Raw genomic sequence first — 27,178 nt, 5'->3', positions numbered from 1 at the left:
CTACTCTACTGGCTGTGAAGCCCCTCTTAAAACAGTGAGAAAATAGTCTTTCTGAAGTTCATTTGTTAAATACTATATAGATTTTGGTGAAGTTTTATACTTTTTAAATATAAACTAATATATATTAATACTACTGAACTAATTTGTATTAAATTCCTGTGTTGTGAGAAATGCACAGTGTCAAACTGGCAAAAAGTTGAGCTGTGACATGCGTTAGTGGCACTCAGAACCTGTTTAAATGTTAGGTTTGTGGGAAGAACGATGCAACACGGCACAAACATTTGCAGTCGCTGCACATCTCGGATTTACTGATATTTTGTCAAAATCTTAGGATGAGTTTTGCTAATTACTGTCACTGTGCAAGAATTTCTGGGATGTCTTTGTGTCTAGAAAGAGTACAATAAAGGAAAGGTTGCTCTTTCTGGGGAAAAAAATCTAAAGAGTTTCTGTGGGTTCTATTTCTACGAGCTGCCTTAGTTATCTCAAGACCTCCGTTATAATAAGCATGAACTCTACTGCTACTCCTTAAGTTACAATTTGGTATCCAAACTCTATTTTTTTTTCTCCTGTGGATGGATGCACAATGTGGAATTCTCTTGTCTGCGTGATGCATCCTAAGGGTCTTAGGAATGAGGACTTTTTGTGGATTTGTCTGCTTCTGTGAAAGCATTGCTGAGGTTTTGTTAACACGTACTACATACAAAAGGAACGTCTCTGTTTAAACATAAAACATGTATACTGCACGCCGTCACCTGATTTAAACTTTTTGGAACCAAAGCCACTTAAAAGTCCCGTTGCAAATCAGAGGGAAAACAAAAAGCCTTGATCTCTTATTTTAAGTCCAGATATGTTTTTTTGTGGTCTTATCTGTCCTAATTTGATGCGGATTTGCGGATTTCACTTGTTCAAGATGTGAAGCTTTACTGTAGCAGTTTGGCTTTTGTTGAGTTTCATCCTTGCCTAGCCTGCGAAGGTTATTTATTGGTGGCTTTGTCAATGGTGGCTGTGTTAACAGAGCTTGTCTGCAACTTAGCGGCATTGACTGTAGCACAGCCTGTATTAATATTAGTGTTGGTAACTGCTCTAGGTTACCAAAAGGTGGAATTTCCTTCCACCTGGGGTCTTTCCTTCTTTCCCCCAGCTGACTAAATGTGTAAGGGTGATGTGTGTGTGTGTGTGTGTGTGTGTGTTTGAAAAGCAGCTTCTAATGGGAACACTGATGCACTTTAGAATTCTAATACAGATTTCTACGTAGTTTCACAGTTTCAACCGCTTCTTTAATGAACTGTGTTTGGGGCACAGCTCAGAGCCCTGCTTTCTTGGGTGCCTACAAAAGCGAGGAGTGTGCTGTGTGATGGGTATCTGCAGGAGTGTTTCTTTTCCCAGTAAGAAGCCGTGATCATTGAAACACTTCCTACTTCCAAGATCAAGCAATAAAGATTTGATGAGAAGAAAAGTTTTAGGAGGCAAATTCTGCCTCTCCCACCTTCCTGGATATCCAGCTAGTAAAGAAAAAACAGTGTGGTTTTCAAGTGAAATAAAGGAAGTTTAGCTGACGAGCATGATCGTGGTGTTCTGGGCTCTCATTACTTTTTCTAGTAAAGCCGTTAAAGAGTAAGGGCTTGAAATCTCAGTCAGCTTGGTTCAGGTCTGAATACTTACGTACTAAATCTTAGTCATTTCTCAGTCATTCAATCCCTTGTGAAGCTTTAATTGGTTCTTTCAAATAGTAATAGTTTAACAAGTTTATAGAATTCAGAACAAAAGCACTGGTTTCTCTAGGGCTGTTGGGTTGGTGGTTTAGGTGTTCGTGGGATCTCTGGTGTGACCACAGCAGGTTGAAATGCAGGAGATTCAGACGTAGGTGTGGATGCTTTTCCAAGCGTATTTCATTCCGCACGTTGTGGGTGAGCCATCCAAAGAACATATTCTTGCTGTTTATTACGTGATACCAAGTTCTTTGGACCTTTATGGCGTTGATCCCAAGGACATGCTCTCTTCTTGCTATTCCTATTCCATACAACTCCTTTGGATAACACTTAAAAGGTGCATCCTCTCCGTCGCTCATACTTCACTAAAATGCACGGGTGAAGTGCTCTCTTGCTTGATATTGCAAGATCCTTCCCCTTTATTCTCTCCTGGGTGTTAATAGTTCTAATTGTAAAAAGCAAGAAGCAAGCAAATGTAAGCTGCTTTCATTTTTTTTTTGCTTTCCACTACCACTGGGATGCTAGGAGTGGAAAGCAGCTAGCTCTGCTGGTTCTTGTGTGTTTAATTTTGTTGCTTCAACCATTTGTGAAGAGCAATTTACGAGAGGTTAGTTACTGCAGTGTTAAATGGGGTGGTTTGCATAGAAACTTAGCAATGCATTTAACTTTTAAAAGTTAAAGCACCGTTGGTGGTCTTAAAACACTGCAAAAACTTTGCATTTGTTGAACAAAGACAATTTTTGAGTTGGAAGTATCGGTTGCTAGACAGCATTAATGATACCCATAAATTGCAAACAGACTGTAAAAGATCTGTATCTGACTCCTAACGTCATGTGTTTCTACTCTACAAAGGTATAATGAAATGGAGAGCGCTGGAGAGCACTCATTAAGTCCATAGTGGTCAGTTTTATCTTCAAGTTGCAATATAAATGAACTGTGTAAACTATTTCTATGTTTTCCAGACTACATTTTGTAAGAAGATGAGGAACAGAAAGCAGTGTATTCAAGACACAGAGGGTCAAAAGCATGAAGGCATGGAAGGTAAAGTCTGTGTGTGAAAACGTTCAAGTGTATTATTCAGGTTCGAGCTGTGAAAGGTCAGATTTTACATTTGTTCTCTCAATTAGTATGCTGCTTGTTTTGAAAGAAGTTGTGTAAACATAACTATCTCATCATAATATTTTTTTTGTCCTGTGGAGTCCCTGTATCCTTTCCCATGAATTCTGTTTTTCACTTGTTGACTTCTACTAGCAGAACAAAAATGGAAATGGCAATTGCTATTCAGAAAAATAATTAAAGTAAAATTCATTGAAGGAAAGCTCGTCTCCTTTTGTTTAAATTGGGATCTGTTTTCATTTTGCAAAAATGCTCCCGATTTTGTTAAATGTACTTGATTAGGTAAATATTTGAGGATGGTCAGATTAAAATAGTTCTGAGACTGGTAAACTAGATTAGAGGTAGACTATGTATATATAAGGATAATGAGTATAGGATATGCTGGGCTAAGTATTGCATGGAGAGAGTGGACTTATGTGATTTCAGAAGAGCAATGAGTAAATGACTCTGTGAGCAGTAAGAAATACTGTGATGCTTTCCATATTTAACACTAGAGCTAATAGAGATCAATAGCACTAGAGCTAGATTTCCTTTAACAGCAAGTCGTGAGACAGTGTTCTATGGAATATGTTGCACAGTACTTTTCACCTGAAGTATATGCTTGGAACTACTCTTCTGGCCAGCATCTTGACTGTATTAGACCCAAAAACTTGATTAATCTGCTTCCAACTACACAAAAATGTATTTTATTGCCTTATTATTCAAATCTACAAAGACTTTGTTTCAAAAAACTGACAAAAATTCTGAGTGTCAATGTTCATAATACCAGGTGAAGAAAAGGAAGAAAGCTGTTCCTGTTCTACTTTATTATATGACGGTAGCACATGCCCCATCTGTCTGAATGGCCTTCTAGAACAAGAGATCGGTGTTCCTGAGAGCTGCAGTCATACCTTCTGCATGACTTGTATTCTTAAATGGGCTGAGGTAAGACTGAGAACCAAAGTGTGTTTTTTCTTTTATTCAGCATAAGAAAATAGGTTTGATATGACTTGATATAAGCTGGTCATTGAAGCACTTTTATATGTAGATCATGCGAAACCACCTCCTTAGTGTAACGAAGGACTTTGTGTTTTCTTTCACTAATCATCGTGCCTTTTTAATGGTTACTAGGGTTTAGGGATCAGTAAAAAATGGTGATGGCAGTTCAGAAGATCAGACAGTATTATGTACGTCATAATACTGCAGTATCATTAACTTAATCTTACTTCTGTGCTGTTTCTCACCTGTGAACTCTAAGGACTGAGACCAATTGGTTTTCATGTTAGTTTACAAAGCAAGTCTGATAAAACCTTGGGTTTTCTAATTATAGTTATTGGCATGTATCCCATAATAGCCATACCTTTGTAGATAGTGCTAGAACCTTAAAGGAAAATGACTTGTTGAACTAATTATTATTTATTGTTCTGTTTAATCCCCTTTTCTTCACATGTCCTGTAGTCATTGCATTAAGTCTTTAAGATCTTTGACTTTCCTGTAGCAGTTTCAATTGTCAATATAAAACACCAAATTAGAATTACCTTATGCTATATTGTGGTGGGGGACACAACACTTGCTCTAATGAGGTGCAACTTGTGACTTGTGAGGTTTTTGTCCTGCTTCTGTGCACTTGAACAGGTTATCTATTACAGAATCAATAGGAGAGATCGCTACATGGTTTCTTTATGAAAAGTTTCTTTTGAAGTTGTTATTTTGGTTTTAGTATTTCCTTGAGAAGGTTGTTATCACTTGTGTGTGTGTATGTATATATACAATACACTTATGTATTTCTTTGCTTGTTTTTAACCTTATTTTTTGTGTTCTTTTATTACTGAAGATAGGTAGTAAGACAAATCATTTCTCTGAAGCCACATGAAATCTTCAGAAAGTGTTAAAGGTTATCAGATGAAACTTAATTTATATTTACAAAACAGATAATAAACTAAGTTCCTCTCCTATTGCCAGATTTGCTGTTCTGCAAATGATTATGTGCTTTTATTTAGCAGTGAATGACAAATTCTCATCCACAACTTTATCCTGACTTCCTTAGCTGATTGTTATTATGGCAGCTGAAAGGCAATAAACAGTAACGGGCACAGGGAGGTAAAGCAGTACAGTAGACTGAAGGCTTGCTGCTGGATTTAAACTTGTTCACATTGTCTAATGGATGCTTTTAAGCCCAAAGAGGAAAGGAAAACTTTTTCATATCATTCACTTTCAAACTCTTTAAATTTTTTGTCATGTCAAATTTATTTTAGCATGAAATGCTATACAAATAGAATAAAATAAATTCTGCTCTTAAGAGTTTACAAGTGAACTAAATGTGATGCCATAAAAATAGTGGGGGGTTGCTTTTAAAGCTACTTAAGGCTTATACTGCTTCTTTCTATTAGTGACATCAGATGGGTAAAACCACCCATCTTTCCTCCTCTGAGGATGCTCTATGGCAGGACCTGTTCAGTGCATGAAACTACTGCCTAATCTCATAGTTTTTTTTTTTTATTGTTTTGAAAGCTAAGTTGTTAAGAGGTTTCAGCTCTGAGAAACAGATGAGGTTTTGCAGCTTGGACTGATAGAAACATTACAAGCATGTGGCTATATGAAGCACAGTAGTGCCATGTATTTTTTGTGTCCACTGTTAGTATTTAGTAAGTAAATGTTTTTGTTCAAGTATTCTTTCTTGGGTATAAATAAATTGGTTTTAAAAACACTTTTCCTGTTTTTCTAAGTGTTGGAGTATAATAGAACTGAGCATAAGACTCTAAATGTTTTATTTTTAAAGATTTTGCTGAATGTTTACATTCCCGGATGAGCTGTGTTGCATAACTACAGTTGTGCTTCATATACTCAAAGGCTTTGCCAGCAATCTGTGTTCAAGTTGGGTGCTTCTTCTATCCTGTGTTGCATCCAGGATTCAAAACACAACAGGATCAACCATTTATCTAAATTGCTATTTTTAACTTGTGCAAAATCACTGTTTTTCTGAGAGTTTATGGCTCTTACGTGTAACTGTGTATGTCCTAATTAAAACCTGGACAGTTTAGGTAGATGGTAAATGTGTTTGCCATTTTGCTCCCTTTTCTAGCAATGGAAGACTTCCAATATTATTAGTACAGGGAGATGTCCTGTACCCACAGGTTTTCTTTATGCAACCAGCAGCAATAGCACTCTGAAGATCTTCTTTTGTAAAAAAATATATATGTTGCTTTTAAGTGAGTGTCTGCTGATTGACTCAGTGAAGGGGTAAAAATAGATAGGGAATTTGCCACGACACATTAGATACGTTAGGTCTCAATGACTAAATCTGAACATTTAGTTTCAGAATTCAGTGGCATTACAGCTGAGTTAGTGCCATATTTTCTTTCCTTTTGAGAAAAGGTGTCCACTTTCTAAAGAAGAAATGAAAGGAAGATTAGAATCCGCACTAAGAGAAGTTAGTCTTCAAATGAACTTTATTTTAAAATGTTGCCTGAACTGTTCTGTCCTCCACAGCTATGTTTATTGCAGTTAATTGTGGCATCCGAGAGTATTGCTGTGCTGTAGGTTTCTGTTGCCTATGCTATTAAACTCTCCTGTGCTATTAGACTCTCATCTTGTGTGCCTTTGGCCGTGCTAACCTGTGCTCTCCCAAGAACTCCTGGGCAGGTGAAAGGACAGGGAATGGTTTCAGTGGGATCAGCATCAATGGGATTCATCCTGTGCTAGCTGTCATCCACCTCTGTAAGCCGACATCGTGTAACTTCATAATGTAGACTTTCAAGCTTGAGACTTTGTATTTCAGGGAGGGATGTTAGAAGATCATGAACAGTGACAAACGCTTATGTCTAAATCTGGAGCTAAGGCTATTGGGCACAGCCTTCAGTGAGAGTGCTGAAGGGAAGCTGAAGGGCTACCTTTGATATAAAGAACACGTGTGTAATAACATCGCTGTGTGGGCAGAATAAAGAGGGAGCTTTGGCCATTGCTCGGTGTAAGAACTGCTCTGGAGTCTTGGAACACCTTCAGTACTGTAGTGTTGTATCAAGGGCAGTAGTTACATGTGTTTCTCATGTAACAGATCAAAACTATAAATGGTGAGCTTGTATTTCATGTTTGAACTGGGAAGCACACCTGTTCTAGTTTGTTATGAGCAGGTCTGAAAGCAGTTAAGTAAAGCTTAAGAGGTTGACTTTTCTATGAGAAGCAGATACAAAGAGTAGCCTAAAAAACCTCAGCTAAGATGACTGCTCGAGCAGCAAGCGTCTTGTCTGCACACATTAGAAGAAAACTACTATTTTGTCGTCAAATATGACAATCTTATGTTAGAGGAGATAAAACATTTATTCTTCTCTACTGCAGGCATTTTAACTTCTTAACTTCCCTTCTGTTTTTGAGTGCCAATAAATACACTAGAGAACTGTCTTTGTTCTTCTAGTAATTCCTCTTATGAACCATCACAAGAGGAAAAGAGTGCTGAAGAAAAGATTGAGCACACTGTCTGTTTCATCAACATCTCTTGCACAATAATTTTGATTTTAATGACCCTTCCCTGCTAAACACGTCTCTCTTAATCTTTGTACCTGATCTCCCTCATTCATTTTTCCTCATCTGGAGGATTTGAAAGGGCAGTATGTTTTACTGTAAATTCTCTGAAGCATTGAGGCACATTCAGGCAGGCCCTGTGCAGTACCAGTGACTGACTTAATAAAACAAAGCAACTGGCACAAAGAGCTGCCTTGCATTACATTTCTAGTAGGTGTTCTGATCTTACAGCGGTCATTACCTTTGTGTTAGAGTAGGGTTTGGATCACTGACTGTGTAGAATATACTGCATATGTGTATTTTTTTCTATGGGTATAGAGTTCTGTATGGTAACTGGAATTCTTAATTTGTATTCTTCTTTCTGATCTGCTTTTCTTTTGTCCTAAAGGATAGAGGAAGGAAGTAGCTTATGTTGCAACAAGTTCCACAGTGATCTGCTGCAATACAAAGCACTGCAGGCTGAATTAGGGTTACATTCATGAACCAAATATGCAGGGTGTTCAAAAAAACCCTGAACTTAAACTGTAATACAACAAAAAAATCTTCTTGATCAAGGTAATGCATACATAGGCAATGCATCTGAGAACTGCTGCACAAGAGAGCTGTTTTAATCAAAGTCTTTTAGAAAACCTAGACTTTAGATACATTTTTTTCAATGACATGTTCTGTGGTATACAGTTTTTCTTGCCATATTTATCAAGTGAAGTGCATTCATGAAACAGCTTACAAATCCATTACAGAGTAAATCTCAGTGTGAATGTTTTTGAGCTTGGTCCAAGTCTTGGGTCCAAGTTTTCCCAATACGATGGTATCAAGAGAAGTACAGTGACACATACAGTAGCTTCCTTAGCATGTTTCACAAATCCTTACAGGTAATAAATTCTTTCATCCTTTCCTAATGACAGACACTATTCCAATAGAACGTGTCAATGCTTTATGAGATGTAGAAGCAACAGATGGCTATTCTGGATAAGAAGTGAAAGATACCTAACCTGAATGTTGTAGGTAGAGAGGAAACAATTGTTCAAATTGTAACTAATTAGTTTGTTGACTACATACTGAGACTAAAATCTGTTCTTATGTGCTCTGTATCTTTATTATCCAGCTATTATATTTCTAGAAAAATAAACTAGCTTCTCTTGTCAGAAGTAGCTTTCCTAAAGCACAACTACAAAAACTTTGTGCTTATCTCGTGGGTTTGTTTTGTTTTTATTATTTTATTTTAAATAGACCTAAAAACAGCGATTCAGTGTCTTTACCCTCCAAGAAAGGTGGTGTTGTGAAGAAAAGAAACACCTCAAATATCAGCCACAAAGTTCTAATGATTTTGATTACTATATTAAATGATCAGATGTTCTGATTTTTAGATAGCTATGTTAAATGAAGATATTGTATGGAGCTGTAACTCTTCTAAGATTGTGACACATGCATGCCTTGTTATGCACAATAAAAGCAATAGCTGCTGCGTGGACTCATCAATGGCTTTTTTCTTGTTTTAAATAACTTTGTTCCCAAAAGGACAGTGTGCATTCAGTATTGCTTACAATGTTTTCTGGATAGAAGCTTCAGCAGAGAGAACTTGTTAATTTGCCTTGAATGAAAGAAGACTTGACACCTTCTTTGGTTAATGAACCATCTCCTCAAAAACGATGAAAGAGATGAGTAGAAGGCCACCACACTTCATGTGTCTTTATTGTAAAACTGTACACAGCTTTTTTTACTCCCACTCCTTCCAAATTCAGCCTCCCTGTTGGGAAAAGAGGCAGGGGAATTTTCTTCCATTTCTACTTTAAAGCTTATGTATGTTTAGATGAAATATTGTACAGGCAAAGTAACCTCTAGTTGTCCTCGAGGGTGCCCAGCAATTGTACTGTGGCAGAGGGCATGGGCAGGGATGCACATGAGACTGTCCTGTCTTTACTAGAATTTCTCCAGAGATTTGTTACAAACTATGAGATAATGCTAGAGCTATGAAAAGTAACTTAGGAGTAGAAATGTCACCTGGTCTTAATAGTAGAAACATACCCGAACCTAGCTGTAGCTTTTGATTCTTCTACATTGTTTTCCCCTATTTTTGCCATGTATAACTGTATGTAATTGTTAAACACTTTTCCAGATGAACTGGACATGTTAATGTGAATATTTTCCTAATGAAGTAAAACACTTGCCTCTTGAAATGATGCTAGTAACCCTTAGTGTTCTATGATATGTCATTGCTATGAATAAAATCATACTGGATTTAAATTTGGGAGCATAATATTCATGTGTAAATTTAATGTAGAAACAGATTGTCTTGGAAAAGCTTAGCTTTCAGTTAAGCTAAATCCTGAAATGGGAGTGAGAATTACTAGGTAAATTATGCTTCCTCCTCTCTTTGACAGTTTGATGCATCTGCAAATCAAAGTATTTACCTGGAAGTTTGCAGCTGGTTCAACAGTTACAGTGCATTTCATAGCATCAAATACGGCCGTTGAACGACACCTTGCTACGTTGCTGTAGGGTAGCTGTGTGTTGACTGTAGGACAACAGCTGTCTGAGTAATCTGAGCCTCTAGGGAACTGGCTTAATTGCCCAACAGGCTTATTTTAACACAGGCCATGATGCTTCAGGGGACAAACAAAAATCCTCCACTAGGGCTAAGCTTTTAGTTGAGGTAAAATACTAGAGCTTCAAAAGGAGGGGTAATGCTTCTGCCTTTACTGTTCAACAACTTGTTCATGCAAGTACCGCTGTTTTTGTTTGGTTTATAAATCAGTACAGCTCTGCTCTGTTTCTTGTTCCTGAAGCTTCTGATTTCAATTGAAGTAATGCTCAAGGTTTGGGACTGAGTGGATGAATGAGAAGGTTGGGCACTCTTTGAAACTGAGAAAGGAACAGAATCAACTGGAAAACACAGAGTCCCAATGAAAAGACAAGAATTAAGTTCATCATTGAATTTTAGGGCAGTGTTCACATACAAGTTTCTCACAGCTTTTCGTGCAATTCTAATGCTACATCCTGCTTGCATAAATTAAAAAAAAAAATAATCTAATTCCCTGACAGTTGTCTTAAGGGCAGAAATAATGCACTTCACCCACTGTACAAGAACCAGTATATGGATTAGTTAGAAGCTGGGTGTCGGGTTTTGGTGTTATGTTTTTGTGGTGGTTTTTTTTTTTTCTTTATTTAAAAAGACTTCTAAACTGAACCACTGAAGTGAAGGTGGTGGGGGGAGGACCAACAGAAATATATGGAATTAAAATGAATATGTAATTGTATAGCAGCAAAAACTAGCATCTAGTTTCCTATGTATTTCTCTGAAGGTTGATTCCATCATCCTGCTGGATAGAACTTCAGTCAAAGCTTCCTTTTTCTGTTGTTAATGTTTTATTTTTCTGTGTGTTTGTGTATTCTGATGTAGTGCAGCTTAAATGAGTGGGCATTTGGGTGGCTAGATATTTAAAAAGAGGGGGGGAAAAAGTAAATCTGTATTTCCATCAAACTGTAGGGTAAGATGACCTTCAATTCTGTTCTATTATGAAGTGCTTTGTAAAACTTCCACTGTCTTAAATGTGGGAGGCTATTCGCTCTGCTGACTGCAAAGAAGAGAGGTGTATTTATTCAAATAGATGTGTCAGAGAAGGGAAGGTGTTAGCATGTTGGCTGTTGATCTGCGCAGTTCTGCAATGTAAAAGGAGGGGGGTGGGAGGGAACTCAGGGTTTAGCTTGGGTTCTTTCTGCTCCTTTGCCTCCCTTCTTGTGGGTTTCTGGGTGTTTGGTTGGTTGGTGAGTTGTTTGTTGTGTGTTTTTGTGGTATTATGTTGCTGCCAATGCTATTACTTGTTAATAATAGAATGTCAGTTTACGCTTCTGTTTGTTAGACTTGAGGGAAAAGCTGGTAAGCAGAAAAATGTAAATATTTGTTGAAGCTGCATACAGCAAAAATTCCAGAATGTTTTCTGGCAACGCACAACAGACAAGCAGTGCATTGGGATTTTTGGCTGTATTTGGAAACTGGCTGTGTTGATGCTTTTGGGTAGATACTGGAAGAGCTGCAGTGTAGTGGAAGTCAAAGGCTAAATATGAAAAGACTCTTTACCTGCTAGCAGGTAGCAGAGAACTGTGAAAACAATACATTGGTGGTGGAGAGGAAGAAAGATTGAGAAGTTGGAGCAGAGATTAAAGCAGTACTGACTTGTAGGGAGTCCCATGTTTGATTTCTGTCAAAAAAGACATTGGTGAATTTAAAAGGTTAGTAGCTGAGACACTGAGATGTGCCAGTGAGTTCCACCACAGTTGTCAGAACTCTGAAATGGAGAAGTGAAACTGCTCTGTCTGGCATCTGTCCCCACCTATGCCAAGTAACTGGTTTTTTGATACTTTGTGCTAGTGTTTTGTCTGACGTTAAGAAATAAATAAGACATTTGTGTATTGGTATAAAACCACTACTTCACAGGGATTAAAAAAAAATACAAGCCTTCATGTAAAGTATTTCATGTAAACTTCATGTTAAATTAATTTTTTAAATGCAATTCTGGATTACATTATTGTTTCCTTTAGAGTTTTCCCATGAGGAGAAATCTACTTACAGGAAACAAAATACTAGGTTGTATGCATAGTTTGTGCAAATATGTTCTTAACATGAACAAGTTGTAAACTTCTGTATTTCTGTAAGCTACTATAATATTGAATGAAAGTACAGAAAATAGAGATTTTTCACAGTTTACTATAAATTTTGTAATAGGAAAAATCATTTTTCAGACACAGGCTTCATGTCCTATTGATCGCAGACCATTTCAAGCAGTATGTAGGCTTAATGCATTAGAAGATCAGGTAAAGGTAAGTTTTAGACTTATTTTCTTGAATAGCACATAAGATATGCTGCAAGATTTTATTCATATGTCTGTGTTTAATAAGGTTTCCTAATAAAATAATTGTAGCTTTAACTTTTGTATTATATATTTGAAGCTAGGAATTATTCTTGTTTTTTCAAACAAAATATATGCAATGTTGTGTAAAAGTTACAGTATAATAATAATAATAGTAACAAGAAGTAATAGTGATACAGGAATAATGTTGGTATTGGTCCTATATAGTATCTTTGAGCATCCCTGATATATCCAGGAATAGAAGTTTAGTAATTGGTCTCAAAGTATTTTTTTAAACTAGTTTTTTTTATGTAATTGGTATATTAATTACCATGCAATCTTGTATGTTCATAGTCTTCAATTCATAGAAGAAAAACTAGTTAAAGCAAGAGGAAACAATTAATGCTAAGCCTTGGTGAATGTAAATTTCTGAATCTTTCCACCTTTCAGTTCTTCTGAATAACACTGCTGGTTGCACATAGATGATCTTGAATAGATGCAATAGATGATCGTGAAAATATATATTGAAAAACGCTAATATTTCTGTGCTCAGCTCTGAGACTCTGTGGCAAAGTTGTGGTTATAAGTAATTCCTAAGCTGCTGGCTTTGAATTTTGCTGTGTTTAGCAAACGGGCTCCCTCTAGCCATTTCTTGTTCTTCCAGAACAAGAAGCCTCAGGTAGTCAGCTGCAAAGCAACCAGACTGGCAGCCACAGATATTTCCTTCTCAGGGAAAACCAAAAATAGTATTTTCTGCTCTAAAGAATCACAGAAGCAGTAGAAACCAGATAAACTAAAGTTTTAATTTGGAAGAGTTTCAAGGCCATATCAAAACTTAGTTTGAAGGGTTCTTTGTTTACAGAAGTACACTATAAAAAGTAGACAAAGAACAAGGGTCCTGATCTCAAAAGGGGTTGTAGGGATAGAGAAACATTGGCACAGTGGTCAATGTTAGCAATGTTATCAGCACATAGACAGCTTATCCATTGTGATATTCATAATTAGAACGCTAATAGCTTCAGAAATTACATATAAAGTCAAGATTCTAGAATAAGGAAATATAAAATGGCTAATGAAAGTGTAATCACTAAAGTAACTTCATAGTATGTAATAAAGATTGTGTTATGTTCTCAGAATTTTGAAAATTGGAGGGGGAATGTTATATGAAATCCGTAACTTACATTACTTTAGAGGAGAATTGAATATTTTTTTTTTAACGATTAGGAAGCATTCGAAATTGAATGTAAGTTCAGCATTTTCCAAAGCTGACCTTTAGGTATTCAGGTCAACCAACTTAGTTTAAATTTTTTCAGTTACCAAACTATCAAAGAAAATGCATAGCTTTTGAGGTACTTGCCATGGCAGGCTGAATGGTCAGGGAATTTTGGAGTTGTGGAATTACTGTGCATCTCTGGCACAGTCAATATACATATCAATTTGTGTTTTGTTTTGTTTCTTTTTGAAATCTGTGAATTGAGAAATTAAGGAATCTATGATTTGAGAGTTTCAAGTCCTTCTGCTGGAGCTTGTTTTTCTGTAGACCTTAAAAGACTTTGAACGTATTCAAAGCCCATGTTTATTGAGATTCTAGACTGGATCAACTTTATTTTTCAATTCAGGTTCAGGTAAAACAACAGCAAAGGAAGAAGGAAGAGGAAAACTGTGCCTGCAATAAGGAAAAATATAGCCATACAAAGATGAGAAGTTTCCTGAGGTTGGTAGCGCACTTAATGTAAAACATTCTAATTTGGAATATCCAAAATATAAGTTGAAATCTTATAAAATGTATAGCCTGGAATTTTTTAATAAAGTTTACCGATCTATTTCCAACAAATATTCCGGCGAGCAATAAGTAAGGAGCAACATATTTCTTGCATTCAGACCTGGAAGTAGCATTTTTATCAAGCACATCTGACAAATTTCTTACTAATTTTAATTAATATGTTTGTGGCTGGGACATGGTTTAATAATACCAATCTTCACTTATCTAAAGGGACAACCGCTTTTTTTCTTGCATGTTACAATAAATAGTGGTGGTGTTCCAAGTTTTAGTATAAAACAGCTGTAGTCAACTACAGCTTTCAGTCTAGTGAGTCTGAGATGGAAGTATGGAAATGCCATTCATGTTTTGAAAAATTTTGTCACATTTGTATTGTATAAAATAAAGTTTGGGATTACACAGATAAATTTCACTAAATAGTGATAACCTGAAGCCAGCATTTAATTGAATATATGATGTATGCAGTGTCCTTGAGGTTAAATTTGAAGCACACTTCACTACAGAAAAGATAACTCGGAAGTAAATTACCATTTTTTGGCTATTATTAGAAAATAAATAAGATTGATCTTTGCAACTCTCTGAATCAACTTTGACTTCAATATTCTTTTAATATTTATGTAAGAAGTTTGTGACACCTGTCACAAGTTGCCATGAAAGAAAGCAAAATTAAGCATTCAGATTTAATACAGGAAATTAACTTTCGTTGTGTACATGGATTCTTTTCATCCTCAAGCTTTTCGAGGCATTTAAGTCATGGAAGATGATATACTGGATACAAGTTCAGGTTTTAATAGCAGTCAGAATGTTGGTTTATGAGCGTAAAAAAAAAAAATCCTTGAAACAGGAACTGTTTTTGTTTGGGTATATATACTCATAATTTAGGTATGCCCATAAATGTTGCTGCTTTTGTAATATCTTTTGTTAATCTCACAGAAGAGCTCTGTGTCCAAACAGAGGACCTTTTACAGCAAAATTGAGCAAAGTTGTGAAGAAAAAATACAGTAAGTCGTTATTTTTTCTCTATTTGCTGGAAAAGCTGCTTTTTATTATGGAACTCTAGAAGTACTTTTCGTGATGGGGTAATTTTTTGTATTATTATTGTTTACATTTGCACTTCTAAACCAAATGCCAAGGAATAGAAGCTTGGAGCTTAAGAGAATAAAGCTGCAATATCTGACATTACTATACTCATTTTTCTGGCAAGACTACCTCTTCAACCTCAGTCACAAGTGAATTGGATTTGGTTTCAGCGTGAATCATTTTCTGGGACAGAAAGTTAATGCACAGCTAACGATAAGCAAAGAAACAGAAGATTTTGCTGAGGGTTCAGGAGCAAGAAGCACTTGGCAGTATTTTGGGGGTAACATTTTGAGAGGGTTGGTTGATGGGTATTGTGTTCTGAGTGTGTTCATAACTCCTGAAGTTAAGCAAGTATCTGAAGAGGTAAAAACTGGTTGATGTTATAAAAAGCTATTGTGAAGGTAAGTACATTTTAATTTTACTGAATTTATGTGTAAACACATTGTAAATAAACTTCAGATACATTTTCATTACCATCTCATTTCATTAATGATTTTGACAAACAATTAAGAACTAATATATTTAAGTTAAGATTAAAAGTTTTGCTTCTTATTTCTCACAGGTAATATTTTGTATGACAAACGAACCAGGAAAGCTTTGTCTGTGAAGATAAACAAGGTTGGTTCTGATGATGAGACATTTGTAAACATTTTTTTCATAAAAGCATTTTTTTAACTACCTTTCTGCTTATTTTTAGTTAACTTTTTCTATTCGTTAATTCTAGTATGATCCAAACCTTTTTAGTCTGTCTTGTTTTGTCTTGAAGGAAGCTCTTAGAATATAGTGCTAGGTTATATGAGGTTCTCTCCCAGATATTTTTGTAGTGGTATGTATTTTCATTTAGATTACATTGTTATAAGACTCCGTAACCTCTTTTCATCTTTCTTCATCAAATGAAGGTGGGATCAGCTGCAAGCTCTTAACCTAAGTATCATTATATGAAGGATATGAAGGTTTTCATTCATTTTATGAAAATGCTTAGATGTAATTAACTAAGTAATTTGGTTAATATTATTTGTCCAATAAGCCATGGACATTCTAGTTTGCACCAAGGTGGCTTTTAACGGGAGATTACTTTAGGAATGTTTGCATTCCCAGGCTTCTTGTTTTGTTCATAAATGTTAACCTATAATATAAATTCCACTTACAATAAGTAAAGAGCTATAAAGGCTCTGTTTGCTTTGTTTTCCCTCCTTTCAGAAGTATTTCAGGTCTCTGTGACACAAGCTGGTGATCAATGATCTCCTGATCACAGGAAAATTATACCTGTATTACCTGTATATAGTTATACCTGTAAATATATGTGCATGAAATAGTTGTAAGTAATTGATTTCATTTTTAAGTGTAAATGTTGCTGTCCATTATTTAGTCTTACCTAAGTTTGAAAAGGAGGAAAGTCTGTATTCAAGTCCTTATTTTGCCTGCTGCCTTGTTTCATGTAATATTATGGGCACGTACTTTGTCAGCTGACTTTGAGTAGCTGGTGGCCTGAGTGGTCATGTTTATTTGGTGCTTATACACTATAGTTCTTAGGGCTACCTTTAACTCCAGCCTTCCTCTTCTAGGTCAGGTATTTAGAAATTTTGGTTCTGCCACCATGTAAAGCTAAAGTAAAGCTTTCATTTTGATTTCAAGAGGTTTTGAACTGGAAAGATAGGGCTGAGTGGTAGATCGAGCACTAATTTAGCTTCAAGATTGATGAAAACTTTCATATCTTGTTTCAGTGATTTATTATCCAGGTGAATAGCATCAATATCTCAAACAGTACCTGTTACAGAAAACATACATGAACAAAAGTAGAGATAAATCCCCCAAACCTTTGGGAGGAGGTACAGAGCTCAATTATACACTGTATGTTCAAAAGTTGAAAGAAAGCACTGATTTACTAACAGCCACTTCATAAAGGTATTTACAGGACGCTTGGATATCCTTTTTTGACAGAGGGAGAAATGCTAGTGTTAAAATTCAGAGTATCTTTAAAATAAAGCATTTCTGAAAACAGCATGTTAGGAGGAACTTAACTATTACTTACAGTGATGAAATAGGGCATGGTCCAAAGTTTGAAGTTTGATAGAGCATGTAGAAAATGACTACACGCTTGAGTGCACATTTACATATGTCTTATTACAAAGCTTATTTTTCTTCAGAGTAAATATTTGCTGAAAGACCCTGTAAGTTTCCATCTTAAAATACAACTGGTAGGGAGTGAACAGGAATGTTTCAGACAAATTCAGGTTGACATTAGCCCTTTAGGTGATATGATACAAGTGGCAAAAACAGGTCACTGTAGATAAGTGTGTCAGTTTGGTAGTCTGGAAACAGCGTCTGGAGGATTATTGTTCAGATTTTTTTCTATTGCAGCCAGCCCAGAGCACAGCAATAGCAACAGAGTCAAGCTGTTTTCTGAATACAATGAAAAGGCAATGCACTAGCATACAATGTTTTTGTTAGGCATTGTTAGCAACTGAAATAGAAAGTGGTATCTGTTGAAATATGAAGCTGATTCTGAGTATTGTCTCTTTGTGTGAGGGTGCAGTAAACAGACACACCAGTCAACCTTGAATTTTCTAATTCTACCTGAAGGCAAAGAAGAATCCCAGCTCTTATATCAGGTTTTCATGTTAGTTTGAAACCAGACATGCAATGAACTGCTCTGAAGGGGTCTGTCTGAGGGTGCTAGCATTGTACTTACTGTGGTTCATTAGGTAGCAGAAAGGGGAATTGTGAAATAGTAAAGATTGGGCTTCTTTGTGTGTAATTTTTTTATGAAGCATTAAAGATTGTGCTGTGGAAAGACGATTTAAAAAATGAGCTTTATCTGCAAAGAGCAGGTGTTGAAAATTTAGAGACTGAATAGAGCAAACTTGTTTGATATAATGGCAAATCTCAGTATAAAACTATTGGGCTACTATGGTGCCAACTTCATGTGAGCTAAAGCCTAGCTGACATTTAATTTCAATGCATCTTTATGCGCTAAATGCTAATTATTTCATTTTGGATGTTTTTAATTGTAGCCCAGAAGAAAGACCTGCTGGAATGAGTGCTTCAGGACTAATTTCTATAGTACGCTTCCGGCCGGTGGTAGCAATGAAGAATCCTTTCTTAGCTGTAGAAATGACTGGTTAGTGTATAATAGCGTGCAATACGAAGTGATGAGTTACTATATTGTAGATACTATAGTTTCTTCTGCTTCTATCTGTATATTACTGCCTTGAAATATTTTGAAGTTCAACAACTTCTATATCATGGCAAACCAGGATTTAAAAGATAAACACAAACACTTCAAAATAGGTACAGTTAAATCAACATCCCAATATCTGTTGTGTGTTCAGCATAAAATACTTAAGCGTGTGCTTTTAATCTCATTGATTTAATAGGAATTTAGCTGATATTTGAAGTCCTTGCAAAATTGAAGCCTTGAATAGGAAAGCGCTAGTCCTGGTATTACAACAGCGGTTAGTAAAATTGTTAACAGTAAACCTCCTGTTCTGTAGCAGAAACAACTGTTTCTGTTGTTGCTCTGTGACTCCAAAAGGAACACTTTAAATGTACATGAAGTAATTTTGCTTAGTGAACCTAATACTTAAGATGGAGCATGACAAATATTTATGATTGAGAAGGTAGAAGAAGAACAGATGAAGAATGGTCTGGAATAACATTATTTGGATAATACAGACTCAAATTAAAAATTACTGTCTGTGTGTTTTCAACAGTCTATAAATGAAAAATCCTTTTTGCCATGCACACGACAGTATTAATTTGTCAGGGATACAAAGTTTTTCCATCTTTCAATCCCACCCAGAAGACACATTTCATCTCCTGTTTTGTGTTCACTCTGCCTAAAAGTTTATTTAGGACTTCTCTTATGTTTACAAATATATGGTTTAGAAGGAAAAATATGCTTTCATCATAACTGTTGAAAGTTGTAATACAGTTAGACTTAAAAATTAGTAACTGATAAAAGCAGATATTGAAATACAAAATCAGACAAGGTTATTTTAAATGTCATGAAATTTGTATTTTAGTACAGAATTCACAGAAGTCAATGCAGCGATCAGCCAGAAGAGACAAGAGCTGGAATTGTCCTGTTCATCTGTGCTTGCTAGAGTTGAAAGGTACAAGTTCTATATTCATAGTGCAATTGATCTTAATATATTACTTCAAGCTTGGAATTTGATTGAATTCAAATTGCTTTTCAGGTAGAATATCATTTGATCATAAAACTAAACTATGTTTGTGTGTAAGTTGCTAATCCTTTTGTATTTGCTGCATGCTATTTTTATGTGAATAGTTTCTGTATGTTGTAGTTCTTTTTTGATACATAGGATGAGCACAGTAACTCCATTTACTTAAGCTTCTTTGTCACTTTCTCACAAAAATGAGAGCTTAAATGTCTTTTCTGTTACTTACAAGGTACTGTAAATGTGTTCTTAAAATTATTACTATCATTAGAAATCAGACTACATTTGCATTATTTGAAGATTGATTCTGATTCCTCTTTGCCCCCAAACTTCCTTCATGGATTGGTTTTGACACTTTTCTGTAAGAAGAATTTTATCAAATGAAGCAGAACGTAATTTTTTTTTTTGTCAGAGAGCAAATGAGTGTTAAAATGTATTCTAAGGGTGTTTTCATGAATATAAAACAAAAGCATAAAAATAACAGATTAAAAAAAAAGGTTCAGTCAGTGATATTAATTTCATTACATACCTCTAACTGTCTTTGGCATAAAACAGGCTAAAGAAAATTGAGTAAGTAAAGGGGATTTTTAATTAAAATTAAAAGCCACATGTAGTATTTAAATAATGAGTTTGTTTGGTTTTTACATATGTTTTTGCTTATGGGAAGTTCCATTCCAGCTTAGTGGTAATTTTAAAATTCTTTTTTCCCCCAGGTTTGCTCTTCTGGTGTGGGAGTCTGAATAAACACGTATTTAGTGTGCTCAAAAAGAAAGAAAAGAAAAGAAGAAAGTGACTAAATTGATGTGATGTGTAGACTGTTTTTCATTTTTTTTCTGCAGAAAAAGCAGTTCTTCCATTGAAGTGCTAGATCAGTGTTCAGGATTTTATTTCCAGTAGTATAGCCTACTGATTTGGTGTAGGTTGCTTGTGTTACAGTTCTGTTTGACTTTGAAGAAAGCCAAATGTATGTTCCTTTGACATAGCGTACTTTCTTCAAACTGTTTGAGTAGATTAGGCCTTAATGTAAGCTTGAAAGAAGGAAAGTTTTGTTCTCTATTGTCTTTGCCTTTCTCTTCAACTGTAATGAAACAGGAAGTGTCGTGCTTGTGTAATGGTTTTGTGCATTGTTTCTAAAACTTCCTAAAAACAACTAAAACAACTAATGTTAATGATTTTATTTTCCAGAATTCCTTTAATGTCTTATGGAGCTGAAACTGAGACCTTTCTTATTACTTCTGCTACAGTGGCAGGGACAATTCTTCCAGCAAATATCAGGCCTTTGGAAAACTTTGGTAAACTTTTTTTTTGTAAGTTTTATGTATAGCTAATGTGGAGTAGCGTTACAACATGATTCTCAGAAGTCAAAGCATACAGCTATAGTTAAAAGGGAAAAAAAATATGTTTTGATGCAGTTTGATGGTATTTCAAAACCAGCTGACCTATTTCTGAAATTGGAATATAGAACATAAACCAACCACTCCAAAAACAAGTATGTTATGTAACTTAGTTCTATTCCTAAATTCAAATTTTTCTTTCATGTTGCAACTCTTCCTATTAAGGATAAATTACATTTTGATACTTTGAGTTGCTTGACATATTTTAGTGGTATACTGTGCAGTGTAAGGAACAAACTATTTCCTGATGGACAAGAATAGTCAGGAAGCTGCAGTATATGCATCTGTTTCAGTATACCTGAAAGCTTTATAGGGCAAAAACATGTGAAGGTGCTCAAGCTCCAGGATCTGGCAGGAATTTAGCAGAAGACAAGATACAGAAAGAATTAGCTTCCTCCAGTTGCTTTAACTGCTTGTCTCTCCATACTCATCAAGAATGTAGGTTCTCTTCCCACTGGCTGCACAAATTCAAAGAAACGGAAACAAAGGAGTGCTGTTTTTAAGGCCAGAGATAATGCCTTCTTTGAATTTGGAATTATACTACTTTCATTTTACTAGTAGGCAAAGAGGAGGGAGAGATTTGGGTCTCTTTAGGCCTACATGAATTGAGGAAGTGAATTGTGGGAAAGAATTAAGTAATAGGATGATGGAAAAGATACTTTATTATTTCATATTCTGCATTCTTGTTAAAGGTACTTGTTTCTCTTCCCCATTTGCCAGTGAGAAATGGATAGTTTACTTCCTCAGGCCTCTGAGTTTTGGCAGTGCAATTTACTGATGCTTAACTGTTTCTGGTTTTAGTAGTAATGAGTGTATATGCCAGCTCCTCTCTCTTGATTTTCCTTTCCCCTTTTCACTTTATACAGTCAGGCTTCTTTGTTAATACGTACTGGAAGCAGAAAAAAAATCTTACTAGAGGAAGAGTATTTAAATTAACTCCAAATTAGTTTGCAACATTAGACTATTATAACATATAATTAATTGCCATTGATAATTTCTGTAATTGATGTGCAAATAGTGATAACGTTGTCAACTCCTAATGCAGAACATGAAAATAAATCCCTTACATTGTCTTTTGAGAGGAGGAAGAGACTTTGAATCTGAATCTTTACAGGGAAAGAAAAGAAAAATATTTTAAATATAAATTGAAATTAATTCCTTATTTGTCTTGGTTAGAACTTAGATACTTCTAAGATAAGCATTCCATCTTGTCTTTTAAAGGTGTGATTTGTAAACGTAAAATTACCATGCTGAAAAGACAAAGCAAATAAATTCTTAAGTTATTTTTATATATTTCCATATGCTTTTGCCACATCTGAACTAGAGTTCAGACGTTTAATGTAATATATTACTTATACTGTGGACAAAGTGAAAGACACACTAAAATATGTGCACACTAAAATTTTAAGTCATCTTCAGATTTGACTTGAAGACTTCCTACCAATAAGGAGTATACAGGAATAAGAGGCAGTGTCTTCAAATTTTTTAGTGAAACTAGTGGATATTGGATGTGAAGATGTCCCTTGAGGATTTGGTCACATTCTGTGAGTGAGCGTTCCTTCCCCATTCAGTTTTTTGTATAGCAGCTTAGGAGAGGATAAAGATGCACAACAAATGCTAAGGACAAAAGCAAGAGAAACGTAACCTGAACACTGTTAAGATAGGTACGGCAAATACTTAAAGAAGAAGGGAGCAAGCTCTCCTTTTACAGGAAATATGTGAGATGGAAAAAAAGGCAGAAGGTGAGGGAAACACAGGTAACAGACTTTCTGCAAAGGTGAAAAACAGGAGAGAGATGACAAAAATAGATAAGAAAAAAATGAAAAAATAACCTTCTTAACAAATTGTGCATGGAAAATCATAGCATGGAGTGAGTTTGTTTACACTCCCCTCATCTCTTAGTTACATCTAAAATAGGCATTTTTGCATCAGAGTAGCAGTTGGTACTTGCTCACAAAGTTGTGCACAGAGGCATACAAGTATCACTGGTCATAAAGCTATGGCCTGAATCTTTGTAGATGCTCCAGTTTTTTACATGCTTTTAGCATGTAAATACCTTGTTTAGTAATTTGACCTAAAAAATCATTACTGAATCTATAAATTCTGTTATGACTTAGGCTGATATTATACAGTTCTTGTGCATGATTAAAATATTTTAAAATAAAGATTCATTGAGCTGAAACAATTTGTCCAAGTACAAAGCTTGTGAATCTTGTTTGTTTAAAATTTTACGAGTAGCAAGGTATGCTAAAAAGCTGCTTGTATTTTACAAGTAGACTTTGAAAGTGCCACAATAATAATTTGCCTTTTAGCTCTGTCAGGATTTCCATGTTCCATTTCTGTTCTGATTTTATTATTCTTGCAAGTTGATTTCTTCTCCCTTGAAGAAAATTACCACAGATGTTAGTTAAGTGACATTACAAATATTTAATATCTGATTTGTTTTCATAGTTGTTATAATAGGATTGAAGACGGTTTGAGACTGCCACATGTGGATGAGTAACTGCTGGTTAACCATAGTGTAGTCACTTCCTAGTGTAATTACTGGGGAGGCTGTCACAGTAGATGCTTTAAATAGTGACAGTCATCTAAAACTACTTTGGGAGTCCTCTACTACTCATTTGCTTTTAAATACAAGATACCTTTTATACAATCAGTAGTGTTTTTCATTATCTTAAGTGTTAATCTGAGCAGTAGACATCCAAAAATCCAGATTAGATAGATATGTCTTTCATGTTCAGGCAAGTTATTGTGGAGAATCTGAATCACTGTGTAAACACACGACAAAGAAGATATGATTATAGTACTGTGCTCTTTTCTAGCCTTTTAAAGGCTAGTGAGGGGAGGCTTGGGGAGTTAATTCTCTTAAAATGATCAAATTGTGTTTATGTTTAATAGACAGTTTTACGTTTTTTGATTCTGCTAACAAAGTAGTAAGTTGTAGAAAGAGGCTTTTGTTGCTTTTCTAATGGTTTAAATGGTGACTGCCTTTGAATATTGATATTGTTTTATCAATAGTAGTTTAATTGTGATTGCAGATGCTGTCCATGTATCCAACTACGCCTCTGAATGTACCTTCAGATGCCTAACATGTCACTTTGTTAGTTTGATTCTGTTCTTTAAAGAGAATCGGTCTGCACTGGGGTTTGGGGGACACCTGGTTTTAGCTACTTAAGCTCTGGCGGCATTTCATACTGACTCTTACATTGCATTATATGAGGGTATCTGTTTAATGGGAGAACATACTTTTATGTTCTTAACTGTGTTTATGTAAATGGTTATTATTAAACTTTAATGTATTTTGCTTTATCTTTAGGCAAAGGATACGCTGTCGCATGTACCCAAGAAGGAGAAGAGAAAAAGCAAGCTTCAGGTTCATCTGGCTCTAGGGGAGCTAGAAGGAAGTCAGTTAATACTACTCCTAGAAGAAGGTCTGCACGGAACACCAAAAATGAGACTTTGGGTCAATCTCGGAGCTCACCTCGGTCAAGCAGTTCTGGGTGCAGCGCCCCTGATGGCAACAACCCACCTCTGAATAAATCTTCTTTAGAGTCAGAGAAAGCTCTTCCAAAACGAAAGTCTAAAAGAATAGTTAAACAACAAACACCTCTGGCTAAAAAGAAACTGAGAAGTTCTGCTCGTTCTGAAAAGTCATCCAGTGATTCAGTAGATGATGATGACACTGTTGAGTCTGAAGCACTTCAAACAGTAGATAAAGACCAGCAGTCAGATAATGAAAGCAGTAGTGCAAGCCTTCCACAGAAAAATGATGCAGAAACAGAATCTGCCAATGGATTGGAAAGCTGTAATGAACATACGGAAACTGAGGAAACTACAGGAGAACATAACAAAGATGAAGACACTTCAGGCGATGCAGATACAGGTTTTTCAGTCCAAGAATCTCCAGTACTAACTTTAGGGGGAGAAAGTCAGGAATTTGAAGTAAAAAGTCTTACTGAAAAAAACGTAGATCTTAAGAATCAGGACATCTGTGAAAACACTATTGAACAAATGGAAAGAAGAGCTAGTCCCAGAGATGAGGTATGTGACAATGCAACATCTGAAAAATCAGATCAGATATTGTGTAGTCCTCAAAATGAATCACTGGAGAACACAGATACTTTGACAAAAGTACAACAGTCAATAGATAGTCCAGAAAATGAATTGCTGGAGTATCCTAAACCTTTGGAACAAGATAAGCCATTAGAGAGCCCCAGAAGTAAATTGCAAGAACATACAGAAGCTGTAGAAATAGATGATTCTGGGGCAGAAGAAAAAACAGTAGAAGACTGTGCAAGTACAAATACTCAAAGCTTTAAATCTGTTCAAGACAAAGAACCAGATACATTAATAAGCAATACTTCTACAGACAGTACATCAGAACAATCCTTAAAAGAGAACACCGTGCCAGAATGTGAAGAGAGTAGAACTTCAGAGTCACCCCAGATAAATGCTGAACATAAACAATTTGGAGAAGATAACAATGAAATGATACCAATGGATTGCGACTCATTTTGCAGTGACCAGAACGAGCCTCAGATTGAACAGTTACCACCAGCTGAAACTACAGAGCAGGGAGAAATGGACTCCGTAGGGTGTGATGCAGCAAACTGTACATCAGTTTCAGGGCTTTCTGATGAAAAAGATGAAACTATTCCTCAAGAAAAAGAGTGTCAGTCAGAAGTGAAAAAAGACAAAAAGACACGAACAAGGAGGTCTAGATTTCACTCTCCATCAACAACTTGGTCTCCTTCTAGAAGAGAGGGCAGGAAATCTCAGTCACCATCCCCTAAAAGGGAGATAACCATAGACAGGAGCTCCCGATCACCGAAGAAGGAAACTGTTAGGGAGGGAAAGAGATCTTTATCTCGGTCTCCAAAAAGAGAGACACACAAAGATGAGAAAAAAGCGCCATCTCGATCTCCAAAGAGGGAGACTGTCAGGGAAAGCAGGAGATCGTCTTCTCGGTCAAGAACTAGGGATTCATCTCCAAGGCAAAAATCTAGATCTCGAAGCAGTGATAGAGATAGTCAAAGAAGAGATCGTGATAGAGAGAGAAGAAATAGGAGATGGTCTAGGTCCCGGTCACGATCTAGGTCAGGATCACGATCTAGGACAAGAAATAAAGGTTTTTCATTCTCTAGAAATGAGAGGGATGGTCATTCACCTCGTTGGAAAGAGAGATGGTCAAACGACAGCTGGAGGAGTCCCAGAGGAAATGATCGATACAGAAGAAGTGATCAAGAGAAACAGAATGAAAATCTTAAAGAGAAGGACAATACAGAAAAAAACAGTGATGATCAATGTTCTTCAGACAAGCGGAGGAATGATTGTCCAGATTGGGTAATGGAAAGGATAAATTCTGTTCCTGAGGGCAGGAACAGAGAGAGAGACAAACCACATTGGGAAGACAACAGACATGATAATTCAGGACACGGTTGGAATAAAAACTTTGGTTCAGGCTGGATTCCAAATAGAGGGAGAGGTCACCGGGGCAGAGGTGGACGTGGCAGAGGTGGTTTCATGTATGGAGACCAGAGTGAAAATCACTGGCAGAATAGAAAACCTCTCTCAGGGAACTCAAATGGTTCTGGGAATGAAACTACAAGGTTCTCAGAACATCAGCCATACAAACATAAGAATGAGCAGGATTATTCTTTTGATACACCTGCTGATAGATCTGGGTGGACGTCTGCCTCCAGCTGGGCTGTGAGAAAGACTTTACCTGCTGATGTGCAGAATTATTATTCAAGAAGAGGACGGAATTCGCCAAGCCCACAGTCTGGATGGGGAATGAGACAGGAAGAGGAGACGCCTGAACAAGGTATTCATAGATTTAAAATAAAGGTTCATCGCAGATTCAGTAGATGAGTAAAATTCTAGTCATGTTGCCCTCATAGTTGTTTAGTTCTTCAAAATAAATTGGGGTGAATTCATGGTCACTTTGCAATATGTACATATGCTATGTATAGCATCTGCCCACCTTTTAAAAAAGGTATTTTTTTCAGTGAGATTTGCAGTTGACTGTGCAGACCCACAACATAGATTTGTACTTCTTGCTTCTAAATAAGCTTTTTCTTCTTTAAATTTAAAAAAAAAAAAAGGGGTTACAAATGCAAAACTACTTTAGCATTAAAATTCCTCTAAAGTCCAAATGTCAGTCTAGTGGGGGGGTTGGTTTTTTTTTTTTTTTTTTTGAGTATTTTATAACTAAAAGGTAACTCCCTAATAGAAATAAACTTTCTGGTAGAAAATGAGTTGACTATAGATGAGACAGATTCTAAATAGCTAAGAAGACATCCACAGATCGTTAATGCTCTGAAGTAAATGGCAGGTGTGAATTGTATTTAAAAATCATAAAATCCAGTTCTGAAAGCAGCAACACTTGACAATGGGAAAGGGCATCTTGCTTCATCTTTCGTTTTTATATGTTTTCATTCTATATGCCAGAAGTTTTATCCTCCTTTTCAAAGGTAACTGCATCAAAGGCTTCTCGGTTTTGAGGAAGCTTTGTCAACCTTCAATTTGTTGCAGGAAAATTTATCAAACCTTTAATTGCAAGTATTGTGCATTT

At 36.0% G+C, this 27,178-nt stretch overlaps 1 protein-coding gene across 2 annotated transcripts in view; it reads left to right on the top strand.

Annotated features, from left to right (window-relative positions):
- Positions 1-27,178, top strand: part of SCAF11 (SR-related CTD associated factor 11) — a 47,918-nt gene that overhangs the window by 12,878 nt on the left and 7,862 nt on the right. For both annotated transcript variants that reach the window (XM_080576677.1, XM_080576676.1), the window contains exons 2-11: positions 2,672-2,750; positions 3,595-3,749; positions 12,063-12,140; positions 13,789-13,883; positions 14,883-14,950; positions 15,592-15,647; positions 18,044-18,150; positions 19,055-19,144; positions 20,396-20,502; positions 23,921-26,428. In XM_080576677.1, coding sequence (XP_080432803.1) covers positions 2,690-2,750; positions 3,595-3,749; positions 12,063-12,140; positions 13,789-13,883; positions 14,883-14,950; positions 15,592-15,647; positions 18,044-18,150; positions 19,055-19,144; positions 20,396-20,502; positions 23,921-26,428 — 3,325 coding nt within the window. In that variant the 5' untranslated portion in view covers positions 2,672-2,689. The remainder of the gene's footprint in view (positions 1-2,671; positions 2,751-3,594; positions 3,750-12,062; positions 12,141-13,788; positions 13,884-14,882; positions 14,951-15,591; positions 15,648-18,043; positions 18,151-19,054; positions 19,145-20,395; positions 20,503-23,920; positions 26,429-27,178) is intronic.

This window comes from Anser brachyrhynchus (genome assembly GCF_964034855.1).
Source record: "Anser brachyrhynchus genome assembly, chromosome: 1".
Lineage (NCBI taxonomy): Eukaryota > Metazoa > Chordata > Aves > Anseriformes > Anatidae > Anser > Anser brachyrhynchus.
This window is presented reverse-complemented; position numbering and strand designations above follow the sequence as displayed.